We start from the raw sequence: 27,024 nt of genomic DNA on the forward strand, positions 1-27,024 counted from the left end.
AGGGTAAGATGCCTCCAAGTAGTATCATAGGCCTTCTCGATGTCAAAAACTGTACCTATAGGATAATGCCAGTGCAGGTAAATCTGTTGTATAGCCACTTCCTGGAGGTCCAGGTTATCAAAGGTGGATTGGTACCTCCTGAACCCACACTGAAAGTGACTAAGGAGTTGCCTGGATTCTATGATCCAGACAAAGTAGCACAAATCCAAGATCTTTCCCACGCAGCTAGTGACGGCAACACTAAGGTAACTTCTAGTGAATGTACAGTGTTTCTCAGTTTTTACAAGAGGAATTAAAACTACATCACAGCACGAGTCTGAAAATAACATGGCACCAAAATGGCATTAAAAAGTGTGAGCAAGATATCTTTTTGCCTTGTGAGGTGTCACAGCATGTTTTAATGGATTCTGTCTTGACCAGGGAATGTGTGGCAAGTCGCAGACAATGCACAATCCAGCACCCACACAGAAAATAGGCAGTTGTAGTCTTCATCAGTGGTGGACCAGAAATCCAAACGTCTCTCAGCAACCGCACTATGTCACTGGAAACCTGGATCTTGACTGGTGGTTGCTGTAATTGTGGCAAATTAGGCCATCATAATCTGGGCAATGTCTTGCAGATTGGTTTGGAGAGTGCCATTCCCCATTAAAGCGGCCATCGCCACCTGAAAGGCTGCAAGGTTCTCTGCAATTGGCTGGCACTCTAACCTACGCAGAGCTGCAAGCCTAGTCCTGATTGCAGAGTGGCATTCATAACTCCACGAAGGAACAGGCTGCTCTTCAGTTGTGTGGACTGGACGATACTTCAGCGGCAGGGTGAATCTTTTTGCTAATATGATCCATTCCTCAACATTGACATGATGTTCAAACTGGGTCCAGTCTGCTCTACTGAGCACCCATCTCGGCAGTTTCCTTTCGGGTTCCACTCCATCTGGGAGGTGAAATCAGATAGTGAAGCGATCACTTCCGTATAAGTCAATCATTTCCCATTGAGCAATGTGAGCAAGGGCTGGATAGCAAAGAGAGGGCGATGGCAGAGAACGACCCAGTTGCAGTGCAGAAGTGCTTCCCTGTCCCGTATTTAGCAAATGTGCACATGATGATATGAGAAGCCTCTCAATTGCTCTGCCCCTGGAGCAGGTAGTTGCAGAGCCCCAAAGCACACTGTGTGCTTTAAAATCACCACAAAGGATAAAGGGGTGGGGTGCGGTGGGGTGGTGGTGGTGGTGGGGGGGGGGGGAGCTGTGTAGGGTGGTCATTTAGAACCTCTTCGTCGAGCGCATCTTGTGGCAGCAAGTAAAGGAATGTACTGTCAATGGATGATGCATGCGCACTGTATTGCAACTGCTTGTAAATTCATTGTAAGTGAGAGGCATGGATGGAGTGGTAGTTGGTACTGACAAAAATACCTACCACTCCTCCTCTAGCTCTCTCTCCACTCAGGTCACTTTTTTTGTGGAGTGCATGGCCTTTTAACTCAGGGGTGTACAAATGAGTGAAATTAATCTCCTGGTTTACCCTGAGATAGTAGATGAAGTTGTTCTACATTCATCCTGAATCCCTGCAGGTTCCATTGAAGTATGGGAGCCACTGATCACAGGGGCATAACCTTCATCCCATCTCTCCACCAAGATGCATTCCTCTAGAAAGATTCTGCAGTCCATACTCTAAACAGGATGGTTTCCTGAGCAGTTCATACATTTGGCAGGAGACAAGAACCAACTCCTTCATGAGAAGCCTTACTGCAGCTGCCACATGTCACGTCTCCCCTGCACCCTAGTGTTTTATGCTCGAAACACTCTTTTGAAACAGTGCATTGAGTCTGGGTTGTATGGATGTAAGTTTAGGCAATGAAAACCTGCCTTGACTACTCTGGGAATTTTGGAGAAAACCTTTTGGTCCCATGAGCAGCTTTGGAAATAAGGGTCCACTCAGAGCCCTGCATGCCTGAATAAGCCTTATTGCTAATGTAATTCTTCAGTATCACCCAAATTAATTTGACTATATTCCATTATCCAATTTTTGCTTTTGTTGATGTTCATCTTATATCCTCCTTTCAAGACACAGCACATTCCACTCCAATGCTTTCACAAGTCTCTTGCTGTTCTGACAATTACAATATCATAGTCAAACCTCAGTTTTTATTTCTCCTCCCTGGACTAAATCCTATGTCAATATTTTTTTTGTTTCCTTTACTGCTTGCTCAATGTCCAGACTGAATAATATCTGAAACAGACTAAAAGCCTGTCTCACTTTCTTCTCAACCACTGCTTCCTTTGTGTGTCCCTCGTTTCTTTACTAGTTGTAAATAGTATTTTGCTCCTTATATTTTAACTTTGCTACCTTCAGAATATCAGATTATTCCTGTGAACACTACCAAAAGCTCTCTCTAGTATTAGCATGTTCACGCAGACAATAGTTTTACTGTTACGTAATTAGTATAGATGATAGCCTTATCCCATTAATCAGTCTGTTAGTGACAGCACTTTAATTATTATAATGAAGAGTGACTTTCAAAGAGCATGAGAAGTGTGTTGAGTAAAGCTTCATATTTATTGTCTATATTATCTGTACAATGGACTTCCCGCTTCTCTTTTTCTTTAACAAGATTTTAAGAAGTTTTTTGCCATTTGATTAACACTTCTAATTAGGCTTTAGATGTTACCATTCCTTTGTGAAAGACTGTATGAGAGGGTGTCAGCTCCAAACACTCTCTTCTTGGTCACATGATAGCATTGTGAATGTGTGATTAAACTATGTATGATATTTTTTCCAGTACATACTGTGGCCATCTGCTCTCCTCATGAAGAGATGAGGGGAAGTCCACATCCCCTTCACAACTGCCATAGTGAAGAAGATACTTGGTATATTGAAAAGCATTGTGCAAGGAAGAAGTCTAGATTTTATATGACTTGGGTCACATAATGAATATGCCACTGCAGCAAAATAAATATCTTCAGCTCTTAAGAGCTTGATTCCATGGATTTATGTACACATTGGCTACAGGTAGTGAAAGTGTGCTACATATGGCAGCTTCACTCATCTGGCAACAACAACTGTGTATATTGTTTAAAGTAAGTCTGTCATGGCAAAACAAGAGATTTCTGGCAAATCATTTTAGCACTATCAATTTCAAATTAAATTTTACAGTAAGGAAATAGAAAAATGAATTCTATCTTGATGCACAAGTTGTTAAACCATTTCAACCAATCTCAACATAACTACACATGTTTGCTATTCACCTATCTAGTTTTTGCTTCACTAAAGATAAACTCTCCAAAAATCACTGTCAGTCTTTAGAAATTTCACACTGGCAAAACACATTGGCAAATACATGGTGGGGGTCATTATTGCATATAGCAATGACCTAATGACAAATTATACAAATTTCCATCATGGCTCAATAGATGGCTCCTTACATTAACAATACATTCACCTCTTGCATAGGGAAGCAACTCCAATGTATTTTAAGATGATTTGACTGCATTGAAGAGAGCGTATACTGCTAAAGTATGTGTGTCCAACAACTGTTCAGGCATTTTACTACTTCATTGATACAAATGTATCAAATGTTAAAGGCATTGCAATACTAATGGGAGAAACAGGCCACAAAATTCTTTATTGTCTTTGAGCTTCAAACTTTAGAGGAAAAATGTCTTAGAACATAATGTGTTCTGGCTATGTGCCTAATATCCAGTTATTACAATCCTGACAGTCCAACACCAAACAAAAACTACAGACTTATACTGAATGGCTTTGGGAACAATGGCTCTAGCAATATGACAACAGAAAGAATAAACTAGCCAACAGTGATACCTCTAACTTTTGTATGTTATAGTCTGTTCACATTAAACAATATATTTGTTTGACTGCTTTAGGACATGGCATTTTCCAATTTTAGATATTGTATCTGGCTGTCTGGACATGGGAAGTACATAGTGCACTAAAGGCACTTTCCTTACAGAAAGAACTTTTGAGTTGTCTCCGATTTAATTATTTAAAAGACTTCATAATCTGACATTGTAGGACGACTAAAGGATCAGAGAAACCATATGCATTCAGAACTTTAAACAACAATCCCCACCCCCACCCCACCAAAAGACAGACACACACACACACACACACACACACACACACACACACACACACACACACAGAGAGAGAGAGAGAGAGAGAGAGAGAGAGAGAGAGAGAGAGAGACCACAGCATAATTACAAAACAGTTTCTCACAATTTAAAAGTTGTACCAGCACAAAATAAGGACAACACATGAAGCAAGCATGTCCATCGTAATATATTTACTGACTTCATGGCCTTCCATTGGTGCTTGATAAGCTTTGCGGCCGTAACACGAGGTTCCAATGACAGCTCTTGGTTTGGCTGAGACAGCTGCTTCTCCCAAGGATGAAAAGTCAGTGTGGCTCTCCTATGAGCGGCAATCACCACAGAGTTTTTGATTGGAATTAAATTTCATTATAAATATTGAAAATAAGTCACCAACTGTGAGTTCAATGACAGTGACAGTTATAGTTACAGTTTTAACAGAATATAGGTTAGTTGATAGTTTCAGTGCACGTCAGTACCATATAATCACTGCACGTGAGAATGTTTGTTCCTGAAAATTTTGCCTGTGCTGTCCAAACTACACCAGTATCTCTTAGTATGTATGTACACACAGTCATGACTTACCTTACACATTTGATCCACTCGTCCTTCTCCTCAGGTGTGGCAGCTGACATTCTATATACAGTGTGTTTGCCTGTAATAAAAATTAATGGTTATTTGCAACCTTTTTGTTTAGATAGATTGCATAAGAGGAGAACTGGGAACAAGATATATTTCGGCATGAAAGATATAAATAAACTCTATTCTCCAGAGTGGAATTCTTAATATATCTGCTTTTACGAGAAGGCCAACAAAAGTTTCAAAAATAAAAATTACAAACAGCACTGTCATCATTAAAGAGCATCAGCATTTCACCCACTGGTTGTAATTGAACAACAAATGGAATAGACACACTGAAGTATCATGTGGTTGGTCTTTGCGTGACGTCATTGTGCATAATGTTTGCAAACATCGTGATCACACCGTGTACACATTTTTACTATCAATCGTATCATCTTAAAGACGTCAAAGTGACTACAGCACTCTTAATGTTGTGCACAGTGACATAAAATTCAAACAAAATGCTTGCAAACCATTTGAAATCTTGTAATAAGAGCAGATAAGAAATAAGGTGGTTTAACTGAAGGATTAGTCTGGAAAGAGTTTTATGCCTTTCAACACTTAATTTTTCTTACACATGCCACATTAACACCAGGTATCCACCTGGAATTTTGAAATATTAGTTTTCTGTACATGAAAGAAAATGATGACTATACATATGTTACTGTATTTGAAATAATGATTTTATCTCTTGACAAAAAAGCACTCTGAAAATACATCTTAACTTCCAACATATTTCGTTAAGTTGGCAACTAATACCATCCCCTCATTTCACATTTATGAAATATTTAAGGACGGTTCAGTCTTTGTATAAAAATATCTGAAGGGAATATAGGCTCATTCTTAAAAGTTCCTTCAGGGTTTCAGGCAAAAACTGTGTGAAAAGTATGAAACATACAGAAGTGATATCACACCTGCCGACAGGCAACCCACTTACCCTATTTCCAAAGCAAACTGCTATCATGCCTCCTGGGCATACTTAATTTCGCCACATCATGACTGTCACTCTAAGTAACTGTAATGTGAACTCGAAACTTTGAGAGCTGCTTTATCCACCAATGTGCTTATACTGTGTATTGTATAGCTTCTGTGCAGTTGTACTTGTGAATAACACTGTAGTTTCTCCATATTATTATTATTATTATTATTATTATTATTATTATTATTATTGCACAAAGAGTCACTCTGCACATAATGTCCCTTCCCAACAGGAACAAGTCTGGTACATTATCTCTCTCCCACAGACATTGTTGGTTTCCTTACTATCAATAATGTAGCAACATTACAAGTAAGAGACAGTAGCATATAGAATACATGTTCCTATGCATTTCTATCAAAAGTAGTGGAAATTATTTCAGATTATCTCATCTTACCTTCAACAACTTTTCCTTCACTGTCTGTCTTACATGCCTTGATGAAATCAGAACCACTAGCATACAGTTCAAAACAATGATGCTTATGGCGATCTGTCACTTCACGAACTTGAATATTTTCAAGAGGAATAATACCACGAGGTTCTTTGTCAGTTGTGTACTCAAAATAGTACAGACAGTTGTCATTTAGTATGAACCAACGTCGCTTCCAGCTTTTGTATCGGCCACCTGCAAATTAAAATTTAGCAGAAAATTTTAAAAATTAGCTGAATGGGGCTGTGTTGCATACATACCCTGCAATTAAAATGTGTTTGAATGAAGCATACAGGTGTTTTGTGAATAGTGTAAAAATCACACTCTTTAGAGTTTACATCACTCTCTTTCAGAATTGTTCTTAATAGATTAACACCCAGCATTAACAAATATACAGCACAAGATATTTGTCAGTGTTAATTCTTAGTGTCTCTAGGGGAATGACAAATATTCATACTACTGGTGGTGGTGGTTATTATTAGTAAGTTATTCCCACATGGTTTATCTTAGCTTCATTTTTCACATTCAGTCAACATTTTACGATGAACACTTAAAAAGCTATCACCTATTGTTTCACTTCACATAATGCTACTAATACATTGCTGAATGCTGTGCCCTGCCATTTTAGTCTTTTTACAGAGGTGACTATAGCACTACTCTTGAAACTTTGTTCACAGAGGAGACTGGTTGTTGTATATCGTGATTAAAAATCTGAAATGACTAGTGCTTAACCACAAATTACTGGCGTAAAATATTACTGTAACAATACCTTGGTCCTTTACTTCATCATATTCTAAAGTAGCTGCAGTGCCCAGCATATTTATTTATGTGAGACAAAGTGATTGGCCCTGTGCCTTTTGGACACCCATAACAAATACAAGCCAGATGGGAAACTGCAATCGCTTTATACTGAAGGGCATATTTAAATTACTGGTTATCAACGGAATTAAAAGAATGAATATATCTTCACCTGCAGTATATTCCTTGATGGTGGCCTCTGTTACGTTTGGTGAAAGGTTCTCCACAGCCAGCCTTGATCCATTGCAAATGCAACAATGGCAACTAATCAAGAAATAAGAGTTTTCAATCATGTTTGTCAAATTCTTGAGCTTTTGCTCGTCCTATGATCTAGTGGTATTTGACGATACTACCTGCTGTGATTTATTCTCGTTATTGGAATCACAGTCAGTTAACCACAATATATTTTGTTTGTTAGGCATTTAACTTGTCCATTAATTCTCTTCATTGTTTCATCTGAATCTTATGTAGACAGTGATCTTTCCCTTGAAGTTCGTGTGACACACACACACACACACACACACACACACACACAACAAGATTCAAACATATCTAAATACAAATGTCTATAAAAATTAGTGAAATGTAGAAGTATTTGCTTTTCTTACCTTGCTTCCACAGCCAACCTTCTTTATCTGGATTGAAAAAGGTGTGCATCAAGTCATTCCCATCATCCTCTGGGATTTTGAATGGTTCAGTCTTTATACTCTCATAAAGGCTCTGCAAAAAGCATGTAAAGATGCTAAGCTTAGGTTTCTTTCCAGACTAATTCATTTAATTAAGCTGTATGTGGACTACTTAGTTTCTAGTAAACTAAATTTGTAAAATTTTGAAAACAGTACCATGAGCAATTCCTGAGGCAGATCACCACCATTGTTTATGCCTCTATTCATGGATATGAACTGTTCAACTGTAGGTTTTTCCTTCACACTTGGATTATGTAAACTAGTATTGAGCATAATAATGGCAAATGACAATACATAGCACGTATCTGAAAAATAAGAAATTAACAAGTTTTGATTCAAGTATTTTGCACTGGAGCCCCAAATCCAAACATTACTAGATACTATACAACTGATCTTCTGTTAGATCCACACATACTGTATAATTTAAAGTAAATCATAAGAATCAAACTGAGAAACACATGAGTGACAAATGGCAACAAATTTAAATACTTTCATTTTGAAGGAATTTTACAACGAAACAAATTTGTCATAACCTCTTGTAAATGATTCTCAATTCAAAATTATGTATGGGAGTTTTTATTCCTCAGTTTTCCATGTAAATTAAGTCTAAGTAGTCACGATACTAAATCATGTCTCCTTAATGCAATACTAGTGGACTAGGCAATACTTTGCAACTGCTAAATTTGTATGGGAGTTGGATATATGTTCTAATGTGTCGTATCCCTGGGAATTACGTCACGATACAATTTTTGGCTTTTCATTGCAGTTTCACCCACTTTAAAAGTAAATAACTCTAAATTATAATAAACCACAGAACATTAACAGAAAAGAATATTTTGTTTTTATTGGTTGTAAGTTTTTTCTTTAATTTGTACACAACACAATTATGGAACTTCAAAACATACATCATTTTTCAATAATGTGTTGTACGAGAACTGGTTTTCTGAACTACCAAATTGTTAAAGGGCAACATATAACTACTCATGCGAAAAACATTGATGGATTCTAACATATTTTAATGTATGACCTTGAGTTCAGTTTATTGTTGATGTAAATATATAGAATTGTGTCAGATAAAAGGATTGGCAGAGTTTTTATTTTAATAACATGGGAAAACAATTTGTTGAATAGTTATAACTAAAGCCAACTGCGAGGAAGAAAACTGAGCTCCACATTTCCACAGCGCATCTACACCGTTTTACATATACAGTGAAACTCTATGTTTTTCGGCTGTAAAGATTTAAATAATGCAAAATTGAGGAAAATTTTGAAACCCCCAAAATATGAGCAAAAACACCCTTAAATGGTACATATGAATAAAAATCTCAATTCTCTACAATACTTTGTATAAACTCTGTCCAAGTGAAGGAAATTAAATGAACAATACAATACATATACAATAATTTGTGATAATGAATTTCATCAGGTCTTAAAAAAAATCATATATGTAGCAGCAAGCAAAAAATCATCAAACATTGAAATTGGTATGTGGGTAAAAGGTAATTGAGCTGTTTTCCGACATGCTACAACTACAAATTATACGTTTCTAAATCACACATTTTTGAGAGATCATCCTTTGTGCTCACCCAGAGAAAAAGCAAAAATTGATGAACATGTTGAATTACACCAAAATCATCACAGCAGCTAACTGGTTAAACAAAATGCATAAATGCAGACATCTGCTTAATGACATACTTTGTCACCACTGCTGTTATTGTTTAATGCTTTTCTTATGAGCAGCACTTCATATGCTAACTACCGTTAAAGTGTTATTTTAGGACTGATGAAAGGAATAGATGTGAAAAAATGATTTTACTTCCCCAACTGACATTACAAGATCAATACAAGCCATGTCAGTGAATTTCTGTACACTGTAAAACGTATTCAATTCAAATTTGAAAGAAAGCGTAGTTGCTACAGTTTCGCTTCAAGCCCTCTACTACTGCTACCAATCTTTACGATCTACAATGTGCGGTGTGTGAGGTCCAAAGTATATACATTAGTAGTGTGTGCAGTTGTTGGAACTGTATCTTGACAGATTTGAACACTAAAGCCTTTAAAATGTGCTAGCACAAAACCCTTGTTCTATTTCTGTTTGACACCTCTGTCATAGCTAATCATCTGCACTAAAAGTATATTTTCAACACTTAAAGTGCTTTCATCCTACCTGCACTCCTGTCACTGAAGGGCCACTTCCCCTCACCACACATCCAGGTGAGCTCTTTTACATGTGTTATTGTGGTGTGGTGGCTGTGCTGGTTATCTGGTGACTTACCAAGTTGCCAGCCAATATGAGCTCACTAGCTGGAAATGGGCGACATTTCCTCGATTATGACCGAGCATATTCTTCAAGATTCAGTGTTTGAATTTAAAAGGTTGACAATTGATTCTGTTGCTGGTTACAGTACATCGGAAATACACGCAAAAAGATGAGACAGTTACAAGTGGCACAAGAAAAGGTGGGGGCTGGGGCCCTTTGTCACGTATTGGCTCGGTCCGGAACCCTTTGTGTTGACTTTCTTGTTTCTCCGTTACTGCAGCAACCTAGCAGTAGTTTTATCACAACTGTGCGGTGAAGCTAAATGTTGCAGGTTGTGTTGCCAACACCAATCCTGGATTATGTCATCATTTCCTCTCTCACATCTCCCCACTCCATAATGGCCTAAAATATTCCCTTAATCCCCCCCCCCCACCACCACCACCACCAGTGTGAACCATGTCTTTTGAACCACTTAACATATTCAGCCACATACAAGAAGAAAACAGGACGAAGTGAGACACGAGTACTTGGTATTGAGGCAAACCTTACTATGAAGAAATGTAAAATCGGGGAATTTTTAGCATTGATCTTATTGGTTTTTCACTGGGGCTATGAATTTATGGTGTAGAATTGTGAGAATGTAAAATCGAGGTTCCACAGTATTACTGTGTATACAATTGTTATTTAAAAAGATATAGCCTATGCCCTAATAGAAGAGATTATAGTTTTAAATTTGTGGGATATTGACTAGTAAGAAGTAGCAAAACAACACACACAGCTGATCTTGCAAAGAAGCACTGATCATAAATCAATTTTGACATATTTGAGCCTTCTTCGTTGTTACTGCACATGAAACCTGATTCGCTTAAACTGAATAGGTAAATCAGATGGGATCACTGATACACAGGGTGAGAGAGACCTGTCCAGCTGCTGGATCTGCGAGGATAATAACTGTAATTACATTATTTCACACTGTTTAAATCTGAACAGGCAGTAAACAGTTTCAGATGATTCAGAGTGCTTATTAGTTTTCTAACCTTAAGTCTTAAACACAATAATTTTCTTAATATGTATGTTTTCCTGTAATACCAACTGCAAGGAAGAAAACCAAACTGTACATTCCCGCAACACAGCAGTTTTCCCTCACAGTTAACTTTCATGAAAAACCTGTATACTGTTTACAAAAATATATACCCTATGGCCATTTAAATGTTTACTGGATCATTGGGCAAAATTTTGAAGTAACTCAGTCAAGAACACCAATTTTTATAATAAATTTTGATGAAAAATATGACCTCCTTCAAAACATACTAAAGGTTTGAAATATATTTAGTACTATGTCAAATCCAATAAACTATTTGATCTCTAACATATTAAGATCCTTCTACAGCATTCAAATAAACCTTTCATGCCATTCTCATTGTGTTTTAATTGGAAAATGGTCTTCATAAAAGGTTTGAAGTAGTACACGTAATTCTGTGTGATTCTATCCAAATTGAATACATGCTATCCTGCTTTACAGTTTCAAGAAGGAAGGAAATGTTATGTTGATAGCTTTACCTGTATTTGTGAAAATGTTAGGATTCAGTTGACAATATCGCTGTGCAAAACATTCCATCATCCGATCTATTTTCTGAGCTTCTCCTGGCAACCTGAAGCTCCACAAAAATTGCCTGTAATAAATGCAGTTATGTTGAGCTGTGAACTAAGCAGTAACAGAGAACAAATGCTTTTTCGAAGTAAGTTGGAACAAGATTTTTTTGCAGTTTTATGAGGATTATTGGACCATTTCAAAGTTATCTTCACATTTTACATAGTAACTGAACCAGTTAACTAACAAATGCTTGGTTTACAATAAGCATATTTTTGAAGGATGTCTCTGATTAAACAATGGAAAATCCAGGATGGAATGTAACAATATTATGAGAAGGAAAGTTGCTACTCACCATATAGCGGAGATACTGAGTCACAGATAGGCACAACAAAAAGATTTTCACACTTAAAGCTTTTGGCCAATGGCCTTTGTCAACAATACACATACACGCGCACACTCGCGCATGCACACCCGCAACTCACACACACGACCATAGTCAAAGGCAATTGAGACCATAATGCCAATGGCCTACACACACACACACACACACACACACACACACACACACACACACACACACACACACACGTGTGTGTGTGTGTGTGTGTGTGTGTGTGTGTGTGTGTGTGTGTGTGTGTGTGTGTGTGTGTGTGTGTGTGTGTGTGTGTGGGCCATTGGCCGAAAGCTTTAAGTGTGAAAATCTTTTTGTTGTGTCCTAGACTCAGAATCTCCACCATATGGTGAGCAGCAACGTTCCTTCTCATAATATTGTCTCTGTGATAAAACTTTTAAAACAAGGAAAGGGGAATAGGCTACTCAGTTCCACAAAACATACAGATCTCTGCAGAAATTAAATTGTGAAGCACTATCCTTTAAGGGTTCCACTGATTTCCATTATTATACCCGTTCAAGTTTTATCTGTAATGGTTAGTCTAACAACATGGTAGAGGTGTTGAGTCGTCAAGAGGTACACACGAAAGAGAGGGCAGAGTGTTATATTTCTGAACAAATCTTTTGCTGAGCGAGCCACTGGCTCCTACATTTTGCACATTTCTTTAACCTATGTGTGTGTTCCATCCACTTATATTTTAAAAAATTTATTATTTTCATTGATACATAAAAGAGTTCCATATATCTCATTATGAGCCAAAGAAACGTACCTGAGTGCCTGGACCAGTATTAAGTCAGTGAAGTCATGTAGTTCCACGAAGGCCCTCAGCACTTGTTCATTGAAATCTGCACGTTCACCTAAGTAATCTCCAATTGCTGTCTTATTTAAACCTTCACCTTTATACAAAAATTGGGCAACATCTTCTGGTGTGCTTCGAAGCAAGCCATGTTCAATCAGGTACTCAATGCCCTTTTTAGGATCCATATTAAACTTTTTGCGACCAATGGACATCTGCTTTGCTTTAGTGTTGTTTTTACTGAAAGACAGACAAGCTACTCATTATGTGGAAAAAATGCAGTAAAATTTCTGGAATACCAATTATATTTCAGACAAACAAAGAGGGAACTATAATGAAGAGATTTATCGGAGCAACATTTGTATAATGAACAAGCATTTCTCATTTTTGTACGATCACTCTGGCCTAGTCATTAGGAATCATTAACTGAAAACAGTTCTGTTACTTATAGCTTCTTACCATTGTGGGAATGACTTGTGTATGTGAAAAATGCATCTGCATTTACATTAAACTAAATGTCTCCCAATACCTGACAACTGTAGTCAGCTTCAAGGTCAGGGGATCATGTCAACCAAAGCACTGTAGTGTGAAAACCATCTATTTAGTTGCTGACAGCTTTAGATTCTTTTAATTTAATTACTATGAAACAAAAATGAAAACATTTTTGGCCATACATTATGGAAACCATCAAGAACAGAATGGAGAGGTTTGGGAGAGATGGTGAGATTACCCCATTTACTCACATAAATGCCTAGTCAAACAGGTAGACATCTGTGGTACACACACAATTCATGTAGTGAAGTGGAAACAACACTGATACTAAGGCTACAGTGCAATGTCTGGACATCACAGTAGTAACTGTAGACTTTCTGATGCTACCTAACATTACTCCAACAAAAAGAGTTAAGAGTATGTGTCACAACATTATGAAATTTACAGTGAAACCTGCATGCTGTTCATTGCAAAATGATGTCTTTTTATCTCCAGGATGCCCGACTGTTAGTGGGGGAATTCAGTTACATATCATGATCGGTGGCCAACCACAGCAAATAATACAGATCTACCTTCTACATTTAGACACACACTCCACAAACCACCCTATGGCACACGACGGAGGCTACCCTGTACCACTTCTAGTCATGTTTCTTTCCTGTTCCACTCGCAAATAGAGCAAGGGAAAACTGAAGTGTATGTGTCTTCATATGAGCCCCAGTCTCTCTAATCTTATTTTCATGGTCCTTATGGGAAATTTTCGTTGGCAGTAGTAGAATTTTTCTGCAGCCAGCTTTAAATGCCAGTTCTCTAAGTTTTATCAAGAGCACTCCTCGAAAAAAATGTCGCCTTTCTTCCAGTGATTCCCATTTGAGTTCCCAAAGCATCTCTATAACAAATATAGTTCTGTGTTCATACCAATAAAGCCAGCGTTATTTCACGTTACCTGTAATTGCAAATACATAAAATGCAGATACTTGAGCGTACAATGGACCAGTTATAATGAGCAGCACTAAGTTCTCATTGTAACTGGTATACTGTATGCTTTAATACAGCATTAGTATTTGGATTATTTGCTGTGGTTGTTCCAAGCATGCATACATAACTGTACTCAGTAACTTACAGATACAGATGGTCTGAACCTGGATCCAAGTCCAAAATTAGTCACCATCAGTATATAAAGAAGACTTCCTAATGTAACTTACTAAGGTACTCCATTTATTTCACAAAATAATGTCTGCAAGAGCACAACGTGAAATCACTATTGTATCCATTTATATACAATCTCATCAACCATGACCGTATGCGAAGTCTTAGAATTCACCATTTAAGTGCTACCAATACAAATTGCCACAATAAATAAACTGGTGTACCATTTAACACTGCCCCATATTTACCAATTCCTCTATGGCAGTGTTCTCTCTCTTTAACAAGCTCTGCCTCACGGGTCTTACGATATTTTGCACTTTCTATCAAATATTATTCACCAATACGAAAAAGCCATGTCATCTACTTCTACATGGATACTCTGCAAATCACATTTAAGTGCCTGGCAGAGTGTTCATCGAACCACCATCACAATTCTCTATTATTCCAATCTCTTATAGCGCGCGGAAAGAACGAACACAAATATCTTTCCGTATGAGCTCCGATTTCCCTTATTTTATCGTGGTGATCGTTTCTCCCTATGTAGGTGAGTATCAACAAAAGATTTTTGTATTTGGAGGAGAAAGTTGGTGAATGGAATTTCATGAGAAGATCCCATCACAATGATAAACGTCTTTCTTTTAATGATGTCCAGCCCAAATCCTGTATCATTTCTGTGACACTCACTCCCATACTTCACAATAATACAGAACATGCCGCCCTTCTTTGAACTTTTTCGATGTACTCCATCAGTCCTATCTGGTAAGGATCCCACACCGCGCAGCAGTATTCTAAAAGAGGACGGACAAGCGTAGTGTAGGCAGTCTCCTTAGTAGATCTCTCTCTCTCTCTCTCTCTCTCTCTCTCTCTCTCTCTCTCTCTCTCTCTCTCTCTCAGTGGAGATCTATGTGGCCACAAGGAATTAACTTCCAGGAATTCAATTAAATTATAACACAATCAAAGTTTTACAGAAGTTTGTTTTTATTTAAATGGCAACCTATTTTGGACTTACTACCAAGCCATTTACATAATTACTACCATAATACCATAATGTGTGTACACTGGACACATTACTCACACTGGACTGTCATACACATGTATCTTCGACTAAGCCACTCCTACAAGCAATGTGGCCAGTGTACACACATTATGATGTTATGGTAGGACTTTTGTAATTTCATTGAATCATAGTTGCTGCCTATTGCCATCCATCATGCTGGAAATGAGCAATTTCCAGGTCATACAGTGTTTTGTACAGAAGTTGTGTCCATACCAACAAAACCAGTATGCTCGCATGTCCTGTCACTGCAGATATATAAAATACATCTAACACTGTAGTTTTTAACACAAGTAAATGATGATCATCCAGTGGAGTACACGCATTTATACCCAAAGAACATGTTGTATCCAGTGATATTACAACAATTAAACAATTTTTTCAGCCTTCAGTTGCAAGGTAATTTTATTCGTTTGCAGGAATACCTTGCAACTGAAGGCTGAAAAAATTGTTTAATTGTTGTACATTTCACAGTTGCTGACACGCTGCAATATGTTAAAGATTTGTCCAGTGATATTACTCAGCACTCAGCACCATTAACTTCGATAGAGTGAACAGCTGTTTTGTAGAGCTTCACATTAATGTGGATTCACCTTTGTACATAGCACAGTGAACAGCCATCTCCAATATTTCTTTCACGAGATCTCATTCATAACAATTTACGTTTACATCATCACGTACATATGAATCAAGTTACAGAAAAATGGCTATCTTGTGGGAATTTTCTACTTCGAGTGTTTTGGGAGGTAGAAACAGCACAGAGTTTTTGTGATGCACCGTCAAAGTCAAAACTGTCCATAGCAATCATTCCATGAATGAGTTTCTCATCAGCATTGTATTTATTAAGAATGGAAAGCATTATTTCAGCTTAGAACAAGCTTCTTTGTGTGATCTGCTGTAGATCTCCACTCAAACTACTGAACATAAATTTAATGTTCAGAATTTAAGTGTGCTACAATATTCCAGTTCAGCCACTGAGGTGCCTAGAAATTACCAGATTGGTTTGCATGGTGACATAGTTAAATACCTTTTTAAGTTTACAAGCATTTTATCCAATGGTTTTGTTTGTTTATTGGTTCAAGAAGTACTGCAGGACAACTTTATCTCTCTACAGATCCTTTGAAGGAAGGCATGAAGTGCAGTGTGTAAATTCCCATGCATTTTCTGCAGACGTCCCATGAACATCTTTTGAAAAAGATTTTTGAGCAGCAATGTTACAATGTAGCAGTCAAGCAGTTGCTCTTATGCCTGTAGATTTTTGGAGAGGAGGAGGGAGGAGAAAATTAAATTTCCTATGATGCTTTTTCTTAAGGACCGGACATTTGAACCAATTCAAAAAGCACAGGGTGAGTTGGTACTGAGTTACAGAAATGTTTTAGAGTGGCAAATGGCTTCATATAGTAGTCAGAGGATACAGAAGGCAACTGACTGCAGTTGTTGGCTGACAACTCTGACCAACAATAACACTACAACTGATGAAGAATTGGAAAGACAGAACAATGGCTGTGCAAATCTCTTGTAAAAAGCTGAATAAGTGAATGCTTCATGTTCCAAATACCTTCATACAGGACCAAACTGACTGTTTAGTTCACTCTTGTCAAGGCTTGCTATTTTTAATAGAACACAATGAGAATTTTCAAGAAAAGTTTTAACAGTTTAAAAGTCACAAACATTTTTTAGACAAGGGGTGAAACCATGCTTCCAGTAGTTATTTACACCATAAATCTTTAGGTTAGTTTCATGCAGTTCTCTTGCTTGCCAGCCATCTTCCATTTCTGCCTAACTGCTGCATCATCTGTCAGAAATCTGCCTTTATACCATCATAAGCAGGCTTAACATCTATGACCAATTGCTTCCACCACACCTTCCATCTGCTGTTTTGAGCAACAAGTGATATCAACGTGTGTCCAACCATTTTCTGGGATTCATTAGGTTCTTACGTTGTTCTTGTTGATACACTGCAGGATATCTTTGTTCTTTACTCAATTTGTTCTTCAATAGTCTCACCTAAAAATACATTTCTGAAGGTTCTTGTTATTTCATTTCTCATCATAGAATGCAGGCTTGTTTTCTACTTTTCACACCAGTACAGACAAATGATGTCCAATTACTTGCTGGGCAGCAATGGATTGCCAGATTATCAAATGGAAATGCCAATGTTTTACCTTATTTGCCACATTTGTCATCTCCAGATAATTTTCTCTTCCCTCAACTTAAAGTACACATGAAGGGCTTCAGATTCCACTTCAGAAAATCCAGAAGTTTGGGAGCATTGTTTTACATAATCATTCTAACAAAATAGGAAAAATGGCATCTGTTCTGTGTTAGCATATTATACTTTCATAAATACAAAGACTAATCTCCACAGCATTCTCAAACTGTAAGGTTATATAAACTGTTAACCTCAGATGAATGCATATATTTGTCACTAGGCCAAATAAATGTGTGTCACCAAGGTGTTCTAACTTTTTTTTACACACATGGTGTTGGAACCAAGAAGATCAATATTTTGGTGTGGTGCCTCATGTGTCAAAAAAGACACCTCAACCAATTTAAAGTCTTACAATAATTTTTTGGCGATTCTTTTGCAATAAATTTTATACACAAGTTTTAGAAGTAAATGTGAAACTTTACTTTACCTCTCATCAGCAGTATCCATGTTTTCCATCTCTGCAACAACCTCACCCAAGGCATCCTTCAGTTGCTGAAACACAAAGCAACACAATAAAAGCCACTGAGCAGGTTATTCACAAACTGTGTTTATAAAATATGTGGACTGATTATCACATCCTTTCTCTTCGACTGCAGCCACCTATGCTCGAACACAAAAAAAGCATACCCATTGACTTTGTTAGCTCTTTCTTACAGCTGAAATTAGGCCTACTACATTCTTAAAAAAGTGTGCATTGGCAGATGTATTAACTGAAAAAATTAGCAGTAAGCTTTGTAACAGAAGGAAAGAGAGAGATTCATTATTTGCTACGTCAGTAACTGCTGGCATTTATCATTTACACCAGACACTATAAAAGTTCTTATCAAATAATGAAGCACGACATCCATTTCGAGGATGACATGAACAGAAAAAACCAATGATATCAATATTTGCTGTAGAAGATATGCAGATGGTACTGGACATACTTTATAGTTACAGAAAATTTTACTGTTTATGTATTACACTGATTCATGGATGTCTTTCCAACCCCACACAGGATTTTCCAGGCTGTGTGTCCACATTTCGAGGTGTTTTTATATACCATTATGAGAAACAGTGATTAATTGCACATCTCAGGTGTAATACAATGTTCATCACCATATTAAAATCTACAAAAACAGCATGATCTGTATGTAGATCCATCCTCTACCCGTGGTCAAACAACAATTGACCTGTCTAATGTCACAGTTAACTATAGCTACAGTGCACTCTGAACGAGATCCAACACTACCTAACACACTGTCAAAATCCAGAGAATTACTGGAACAAAATAAAACCTAAAATAAAAATACATTATAAGCACACACTTACAAGTATGCCCAATGTGTTACATAGTTCTCAAAAATGACTCACAGCAAGCTTGATAAGTTATCTCACTTCCCGGAAATCATCTTCCGGCAGGAAGAACTGCAGAGGAGCACCAGTGGATTCAGTTACACAACTCTGTCTTTACTAAAATAAATCCTCATTATACATCCAATCAACATTGTTTTGAGTGTGGTAAAGGGTACATAGTAAGCTACTGTGGACCCTCTCACCACTAGCCAGTATCGCACACTAAGGCTTTATGTGAAGATGGCCCATTCAACTCCAAATTATCTAAGCTTATCTAATTTCACGCTTTAGGTTATTACAAAATATTTTGGATGAAGTGTAAATATACTACAATTTCTGAGGGGGAAATCATGATGTCTATTTTAGCACCTACTCAGTTGTTTGCTGAAAATATCTGTGATAGCCTCATTATGCCACCTGGTGATGAACTGCTCAGCTCTTCTTTCAACCTTTCTCTTCTTTCAATGAATACTCATTGGTTCACCAAATCACATTTCTTTTCATTGGCTCATGCACATTAAATTTGACTATACTGAGGCTTAACTTCAATTATGCATGTGACTACAGCTTGCATTTCATAAGGCATTTTGTGGAAGTTTTCTGGATATAACAATGTCAATGTCATCAACTTTTTTTTTTGTACGTATCACACTGAAGTCAAAAGAAATTGTTTCAGATTGGTAAGAATACACCATCCAGGAAGCTGTAAAAAATGAACAAAAATAGTTATTTCCCTGGAAACCGACTCATAAAATCAACTGTATCTATGAAGATCTCTCTTATCCTTCACTGTGATTTAATGGAAAACTTATTTAATCTGCAACTAATGCTCAAAACTCTATTCCCTCTTTAACACATTATTCAAAGGTGATTAAATGTTAGTATGGTGCTGCACTGTTCTGCTACAAAAAATAATTCTCGTACAAAAAGGGGGGGGGGGGGGGAGAGGGAGTGGTTAGATTTGGGAAAGAACAGCAGCAACAGTTACTTCCTTGCAACTTCTCCATTCGCAGTCATATGTCCCAATTTCTTCACAGAAGTATGTCTGTGAAAGTCATCTAGTAAAGTTCATGACAAATTTGAAAGTGTGCCATATCGGAACTTGGTCTAGAACCTTACCTTTCATTTGAAACTCACTGACCTACTCTCACGGCTTCAATTCTGTGAGTATAGTACCCTTCTACTACTTCGCCAACTTCCATTCAGCTTAAGTTTAAGTGCTTGTGCAGTACACAGTTTTTGTTAGCTAAGAAGTTTCAAAATAGCACACACACTGCTTAGAACGAAAGATTCATTCTGAGGCCACATTACATTTCTACTGAAGGAATATTGTTTCGTTTACTACAACACCTAAGTATTGATTCACTTTATGTATACAGATGTTGCACTTTATGGTTTATTTCAATGTCTGAGTTTTATCACATGGCCAAAGATTACAATTAGTAAAAGATTCATTCATGGTCATTAAGTATTATTGACTCACCTGTAAGGTTCATTTTCATAGTGTTATGAACAAAACACGGGAATCCATGGTCATCACCTTTTGTCAAACTATTCACTAGCACCTGTCAAAAATCACCATACTAACTACTACTACAGCAAATGCACAAAACTACCTCTACACTTTGACCACTCATTATTCCGTATAATCACATTTCGCTCAGGCCAGGCCCCCTCCCACTCCTTCCCTTCGCCATCAAATTTGTCTTATAATCTTGTTCGATATTAGACAGTGGCATACAACCAAAGATCTTTTCTGGAGCAAAAGATGGACAATGAAGGTCTTTCTTTACTAATACGTACAACAACATAGGAAGTGCCACTGCAATGTGGATTTACAGCTTCGAACAAAAAAGTCTTATCCAATATTCTTCAGGTATTATTTTTCTTGACTTTCAGAGATTAACAATATTTATCAACCTATAGCACAAATTGTGTTTTATCAAGGACTTTAAAACATTCTTACTGGTTTAAACTTTCTTTTTTATCCTACATGTGTCTTGCCTCTGCTCTAGCAATTTTCTCTCTAATGAAAAACTTGTTTTACACGAGCATTCTTTACTTAGAATCAGATTTTATACCTAAAGCCTCGGAGAAACATTTTGCAACTGCAATGGCAGGCTACCCAGCTACCTAAGCATCAGCTGGATTTGTTTTCGCACTGCTGGCAAGTCAACAGTGTTCCGCTGTACTGTGCAGAACAAAGATAATCTATCAGCTCCATGTGAACAGCCACATGATGCCCGATGCATGGCAGGTGTACATTCTCCAACAGCTCGCACAGATGAACTGCAAGATATGACTTAAGCAATATCACAAACTGTGCACTCACTGCTGATTTGATGATGTGATCGAGTGAAAACTTTAAATCTTTCATACACATTTTGCGAATTACTATTTTCTGCTCCTACTATGTATATACTGTTTCAAAAACTCATCTCTCTTACTTTGAACACCTTTTTTTTTGCTAATTTTTCAGGCTGCAGTACGTAAATTTCAAAAATTTCCCAGTGAATTAAATGTTCAAAGATATATCGGTCTTGCAGCCGGTCTTCGTTTACTGCATTAAACGATATTTCAACTGGGCACCTTCAGGCAAGCCGGCGAAGACCTTTTCGTTTATCATTATTTTGATTCCCCATGCAGGGATGAGGTGGCAGTGGACAAAACGGCTCTTCAGCAAAAAGGTTTCACAAATTTAATAGAAGTTTTAAAATACATAAAAAACAGATGAAAATAAATGATTTTTTAAATAATCTTCAGTGGACAAATTTTATGATAATTCGAAACTTTAGATGGTTTTACATTACAGTTAAAACTATCACTGATGATAATCCTCCTATAGTATAACAGTGATGCTGGTGGCACATGAAAATGATAAATGTTTATGAGGTGGAATGATCAGTACTGACTTTAGCGTCTTGTGGTACAACAAGTAACGGCTAAGTCACTGAGGGAGAGGAAGGAAACTGGAAGGACGGTGTGAGGTGGGGCATTGTGATTAGAGCTGGAAAGAACAGATTTCATCGCTGGTTAACTGAAGTTGGTTAAAGTTCTACTGGGAAAGGGTGGGTAAAAGCCCAAATGTGCACGGAAGGTGGCATATGGACGTAGTGGTGCGGCAGAGTACCAGCTTTGTGATTATTGGAGAGGGTATTGTGTGCTGGGACTAAGATTTCCCCCACTCAGAGTATTCCACACACGCATTAAGATTGTGATGATGGACTGAATTGTGGAAATGATGGGTTGCTCACAATATCTAGCGGCTACCCACTATCACAGTTCATCAGATTCTCTGCCATCCACATTTCCAAGGATTCTTCAGTACTGCAATCCCAGAAAGATGTTGCTGTAGCAAGACTTTTGTTTTAACATACTCCACTCTCAGTGGGCATACAGTCTTTAGCAATAACAGACTGTTAGCTGTAAAAGGCAGGTGCAACATTTATGTTTTTTGTGGCATTCTTCCATGGAGCCCATGTTCGGCCCGTATAAGGAACACCAAACTGGCAAGGCATTTCTAACATTTCACTTTTCTGTAGTAACAAATGAGGCTTCATTGATCCCTGAAGTTCTGCAACCTCAGGTGGACGGAGAAACAGCACTTTAAAATTCAGAGGATTCTGACCACCTCTAACAAAACAATGCCAGCAAAGGGAAGGAAATCTAGAGACTTCATGGTGAACTCTCTATCAACTTCCTGGTTTTTTGTTTTGACTGGTTGTGGTTCAAATGGCTCTGAGCACTATGGGACTTAACATCTGAGGTCATCAGTCCCCCAGAACTTAGAACTAATTAAACCTAATCAACCTAAGGACATCACACACATCCATGCCCGAGGCAGGATTCGAACCTGCAACCATAGCAGTCGCGCTGTTCCAGACTGAAGCACCTAGAACTGCTCGGTCACAGCGGCCGGCAACTGATTGTGCCGTGAGGTATTTTATAGCATGTGATTGTAATTTTTAAGCGTCTATGCAATTGTAAAGACATCTGAATACTAAATTCAAAGCCTGGTTTAACACTGACAGCAATGGACAAAATTTTAAAAATCCCGCTGTCTTCCTCAGATTTTGAATTTACCAACCAGTTGTAAAGGGACGCTGAATTTAACGTGGACTCCGAACCACTGTGCAAATTAGAATTTGTACGTTAACAAACTACTGACAGAGATCCGATTTGGAGTTGAATCCTGGTCCTCTTTAATTGCATTTTGCCACTTACCCACCGATCTACACTCAAGCATTAATCTACAAAAAAATTCCTTAATGTCCGAACGTCGTACTGGTTTCGTGGTGTTGAGACACCGCGTGACGTTTTCTAGGTGCAGCTTTCATGAGGTTGAGTTCTGTAAGGCGAGGGTACTTGGTGAGATCAACAAGCGCAGGAAATGGCGAGTCAGCATCCCACCTGCAGGGACCTCCAGCGTTGTCCACTGTATAAGAAAGCAGCAGCATAATAGCCGATCCGCCGCTCCAAAAGCGAAGGTAGGACAGCTCAGGCGGCGCGGTAGAGAAAACTTGAGAAACTGGTCTCGTAACTGCCTTATCCAAGGCACCATTTTTCTTTCACTCATACGTGCAGCACAATCCCAGTACGTGTTAGCTTCAGTGGACGCATATTTTTCCCTATATTCTGTAGCACGATCGGCAAGGCAATAGCTAACTTTATGTAACGTACAAAAAAAATTGAAATCAACTGAAGATAGCTAAGTGGTACCCATACACCCGATTTTTGGGCGAAAGAACAATGAATCAATAGTGTGTTGCATCACGCAGAATCTAGATTCCAAATTGTTCATGGAAGCTGGAAATCAAGAGTTACAATATCCGGAAGATGACTGTAGTTTTAAATGTGCAAACGTGACAAATTTCAGCTGTTAATCTGAAAGTGACATTTGTCTATGCTAGCCACATTTTTGTCCATTACATGGATCTTCATTTATAGATTGATAATTTCAGTTAAAGTCATTAACATTCAAAGCACGAAAGGAAACCACATAAGGATGCAACGTCAGAAAATAAAAACAAATCCGAGAAAGCTATTATGTTCACTATAAGGAGACCAGTCCACAGTCAAGTATCTATCAATAGGCAGGGACTGATATGACCGATATCTTTACATGAAAATCGGCCGTAATCGTTAGTTAAGGAAGCAAATAACTGAGGCATGAACCTAGGCTACTGCTAGGTTATATCATCTGCATCTATTAGTTAACTGCAATCGGCTGATCAATAATGCTAAGTTGATGATTTGGGAGGTGAAGGTCCCTCCAGATATTTTAAATTATTGACGAACCTGCAGAAAAGCAGCAGACTCTTCCCTAGAAGGAAATTCAAAAGATACCGATTAAGACACTAAAATCTCCACGGACGCTTTCCATCAGGTTGGTGCACTAGTTCGTAGCGTTTTTGTTTTGCATGTTGGTATTCCGGTTGCTATGTGTTTGTTTATCGAGTAATTTTTTATTTGGAATTCTCTGTTGCTATCTGAGTTTTCATTTTGTTATTTGGAGATACTAAGTGGAGCTGTGGACGCTAGTAAATGGAGTGCCAAGTGGAGAAGTCTGAATATTTCCGACATATTCTTCTGTTTGAGTACAATAGAGGGATGACAGCAGCGAAGGCAGCCAGAACCATTTGGGCCGTTTATGGGGATAATGCCTCTGGGCAGAGCACGGCACGGAAATTGTAGTTCCATTCGATGAGGATTGTTTTGACACGGTCAGGAAGATCTTCGGTGTTTGATCAAGAGCGTTTAAACGCATTAATTCACAATTCAGTGTACTTGAGAACTGGCAAATGTCATTAACTGAGCATTCCGCCATCGTGCGACATTTGTATGCAGTCGGGTGAGCTAAAAAATCCGGTGTATGGGTACCACATGCTCTAAGCCAAAGTATAAAAATCAGCGGCAGCATATGTACATCTGCTGCTTGTGAGCAACACCCCGACCAATCCTATCTTGTATCGTTACTGGTGACGAAAAGAGGAGTCTGTGATAACGTAAGGAAAATAAGGAACGGCAGAGCTCAAACAAAACAGCAGCTCCCCGTACAGACTTGGGCGCATCCACAGAAGATAATGTTATGCGTCTGGTGGAACAGCAAGGGTGCGGTGCACTACGAATTGTTTCCCCATGGTGTAACCATCACTGCTGACATTGTCAACAACTGGGACGTCTTGCAGAGGCAATCCAAGATCAACGATCAGAAAGACTGCGTTAAGTGATGCTACACCACGATAACGCCCGCCCGCATTTTGCTAGGTTAACAAAAAACACTATACAGGTGTTGGGTAGGTTAGTTATTCCGCACTCATCTTTTTCACCTATCTTGCGGCCTCAAATTTTCATCTGTTCCGCCCTCTAACAACTCCAAGGAACTTCCTTTCCGCATAAAAATGCGCTATGAACATGGCTCAACGAGTTCTTCACCTCAAAACCACATGGTTTCTACAGTCGCGGAATCGGAATCCGTCTAGGGGCATGAAAACACAAAACGATTTGTTTACTGTCCTTTCGTAACCCAATGGCTCAGTCAGAATGCATTCAAGTGAACTCCACCGGTGTTGAGCTCAGAAGATTCAAAATCAGCTATTCGTTCATTATCAGCAGCACAGGTTAAGCTGACCAGAATGGTGTGAAGTTCGTACATCGCACTCAGTCTTATAAAAGAAAATCTGTATGTCCGCTGCGCTTGTAATTCAATATGAAACTACCGTTACACTGCACAAGTACCTGGCTATACTTTCACAAGTGCATCACAATGCATTTACGAACAACATCAACATTTCTGCAACTTCTCCTCTTCGTTCAATTATTTCCATTGCATTCTACAGCTTTAACTATATTCTTACATCATCGCCCAACGTGACAGCTCTTAAGTCACTAATAAAATCTTTACTAATGTTCAGGAACGTAGTGCAAATACGCCGTGGATGTGAAAGGAATGAAGAGCGAAATGGCGAAACTGAAGCAGGTACGTATTAATGTTTCCGTAACCAATGATATTTCCGAATGGAAAGAAGATAATTGCTTTCGAAATGAAGTGGCTCTAGGCCACACACCTCTTACTGAAATACCTGCCTTAGAATGACCTATAACAACGGGAAATGGTTGCGCTGTATTACTGACCGGGAGCCTAAAGAGTTCCAAGGACACCACACTGGTGTATGTATTCATCACACTCAAGACCGCAGCCGTAATTCCTTTCGTACTTATGAGCCTTAACCGGGTCATGTAGCCAAGTATAACGGACCTACTGCATATTTTATCTTCAGCAAATAGTGTATGCACTATCGATTCTAAAGCAACAGCCACGAGGGTGACACTTAAAATATTCAACCTCATTTCCAAAATCCAAAAGACGTCAGGAAAAAAAAATCCGTTCAGACAGATTGTGCTCGTACGTTGGTTAATAAGCCTCTGGAGAAAATTACTAGGACGCACTCAGTAACAGTAAACATGGGCAATATCAAATAAGGATTACGAATTTATTTTGCGTTCCAACACAATAATCATATTTAATTTTACATGTGTGAACATAACTATCGTGCCGACTGGAGCTAAAACTGGCTTCATAGAGCAGCAAGTGTGGCTGAACTTTGCTGTCATAAGAGTGAAAACCATCAACGTGAATAGACCACTCTTGCTAATTACGTGCAGTTTTAACTATGAAATACACGAAGACAATGCAATGACTACGTAAATCACGAAGGTTGCAGGCAAAGGTATCTTCATTAACGTTCAGCAACACATGGTTCCAACAGCAATTGTGTGCGAAGAGGAAAATCTGGCCAGTGAAACTTCAGTATGTGGGGAAATGTGTTCTACAGTAGAATATGCAACCTGTTCAAAGTTCTTGAAAAGGTCTTCCGCAAAACAATTAGAGTAATAAAAATATACAGAAAAATCTTGAGTAAACAGTACTCCTACGTATGTCAGTCCTTTGTTCCTAGCCTGCAGCTTTACAGTCCACAGGCACCGCCATTCGTGTCAGTTTCTCGGGAATGCTTCCAATCGATAAGGCAGCAGGATCGATTTCCATTCAGGTTCTTGGTGAGAACTACCGGGTTTATGTAACAAACAACGCGATGTTCCCATCGCGTGTGTTCCAGCCTGTTGTGTA

At 38.3% G+C, this 27,024-nt stretch overlaps 1 protein-coding gene across 4 annotated transcripts in view; it reads right to left on the minus strand.

The window, feature by feature from the left end:
* LOC126237022 (cytohesin-1) overlaps window positions 1–27,024 on the minus strand; it is a 208,428-nt gene that overhangs the window by 9,132 nt on the left and 172,272 nt on the right. For 2 of the 4 annotated variants that reach the window (XM_049946763.1, XM_049946762.1), the window contains 8 exons: window positions 17,989–18,053; window positions 12,628–12,894; window positions 11,434–11,546; window positions 7,770–7,918; window positions 7,536–7,647; window positions 6,097–6,324; window positions 4,688–4,757; window positions 4,305–4,424 (listed from right to left, as the gene is read on the minus strand). In XM_049946763.1, the coding sequence (XP_049802720.1) occupies window positions 4,305–4,424; window positions 4,688–4,757; window positions 6,097–6,324; window positions 7,536–7,647; window positions 7,770–7,918; window positions 11,434–11,546; window positions 12,628–12,894; window positions 17,989–18,053 (1,124 nt within the window). The remainder of the gene's footprint in view (window positions 1–4,304; window positions 4,425–4,687; window positions 4,758–6,096; window positions 6,325–7,535; window positions 7,648–7,769; window positions 7,919–11,433; window positions 11,547–12,627; window positions 12,895–17,988; window positions 18,054–27,024) is intronic. The other 2 variants (XM_049946765.1, XM_049946764.1) reach the window with 1 other exon arrangement.

Source organism: Schistocerca nitens, chromosome 2, assembly GCF_023898315.1.
Source record: "Schistocerca nitens isolate TAMUIC-IGC-003100 chromosome 2, iqSchNite1.1, whole genome shotgun sequence".
Taxonomy (NCBI): domain Eukaryota; kingdom Metazoa; phylum Arthropoda; class Insecta; order Orthoptera; family Acrididae; genus Schistocerca; species Schistocerca nitens.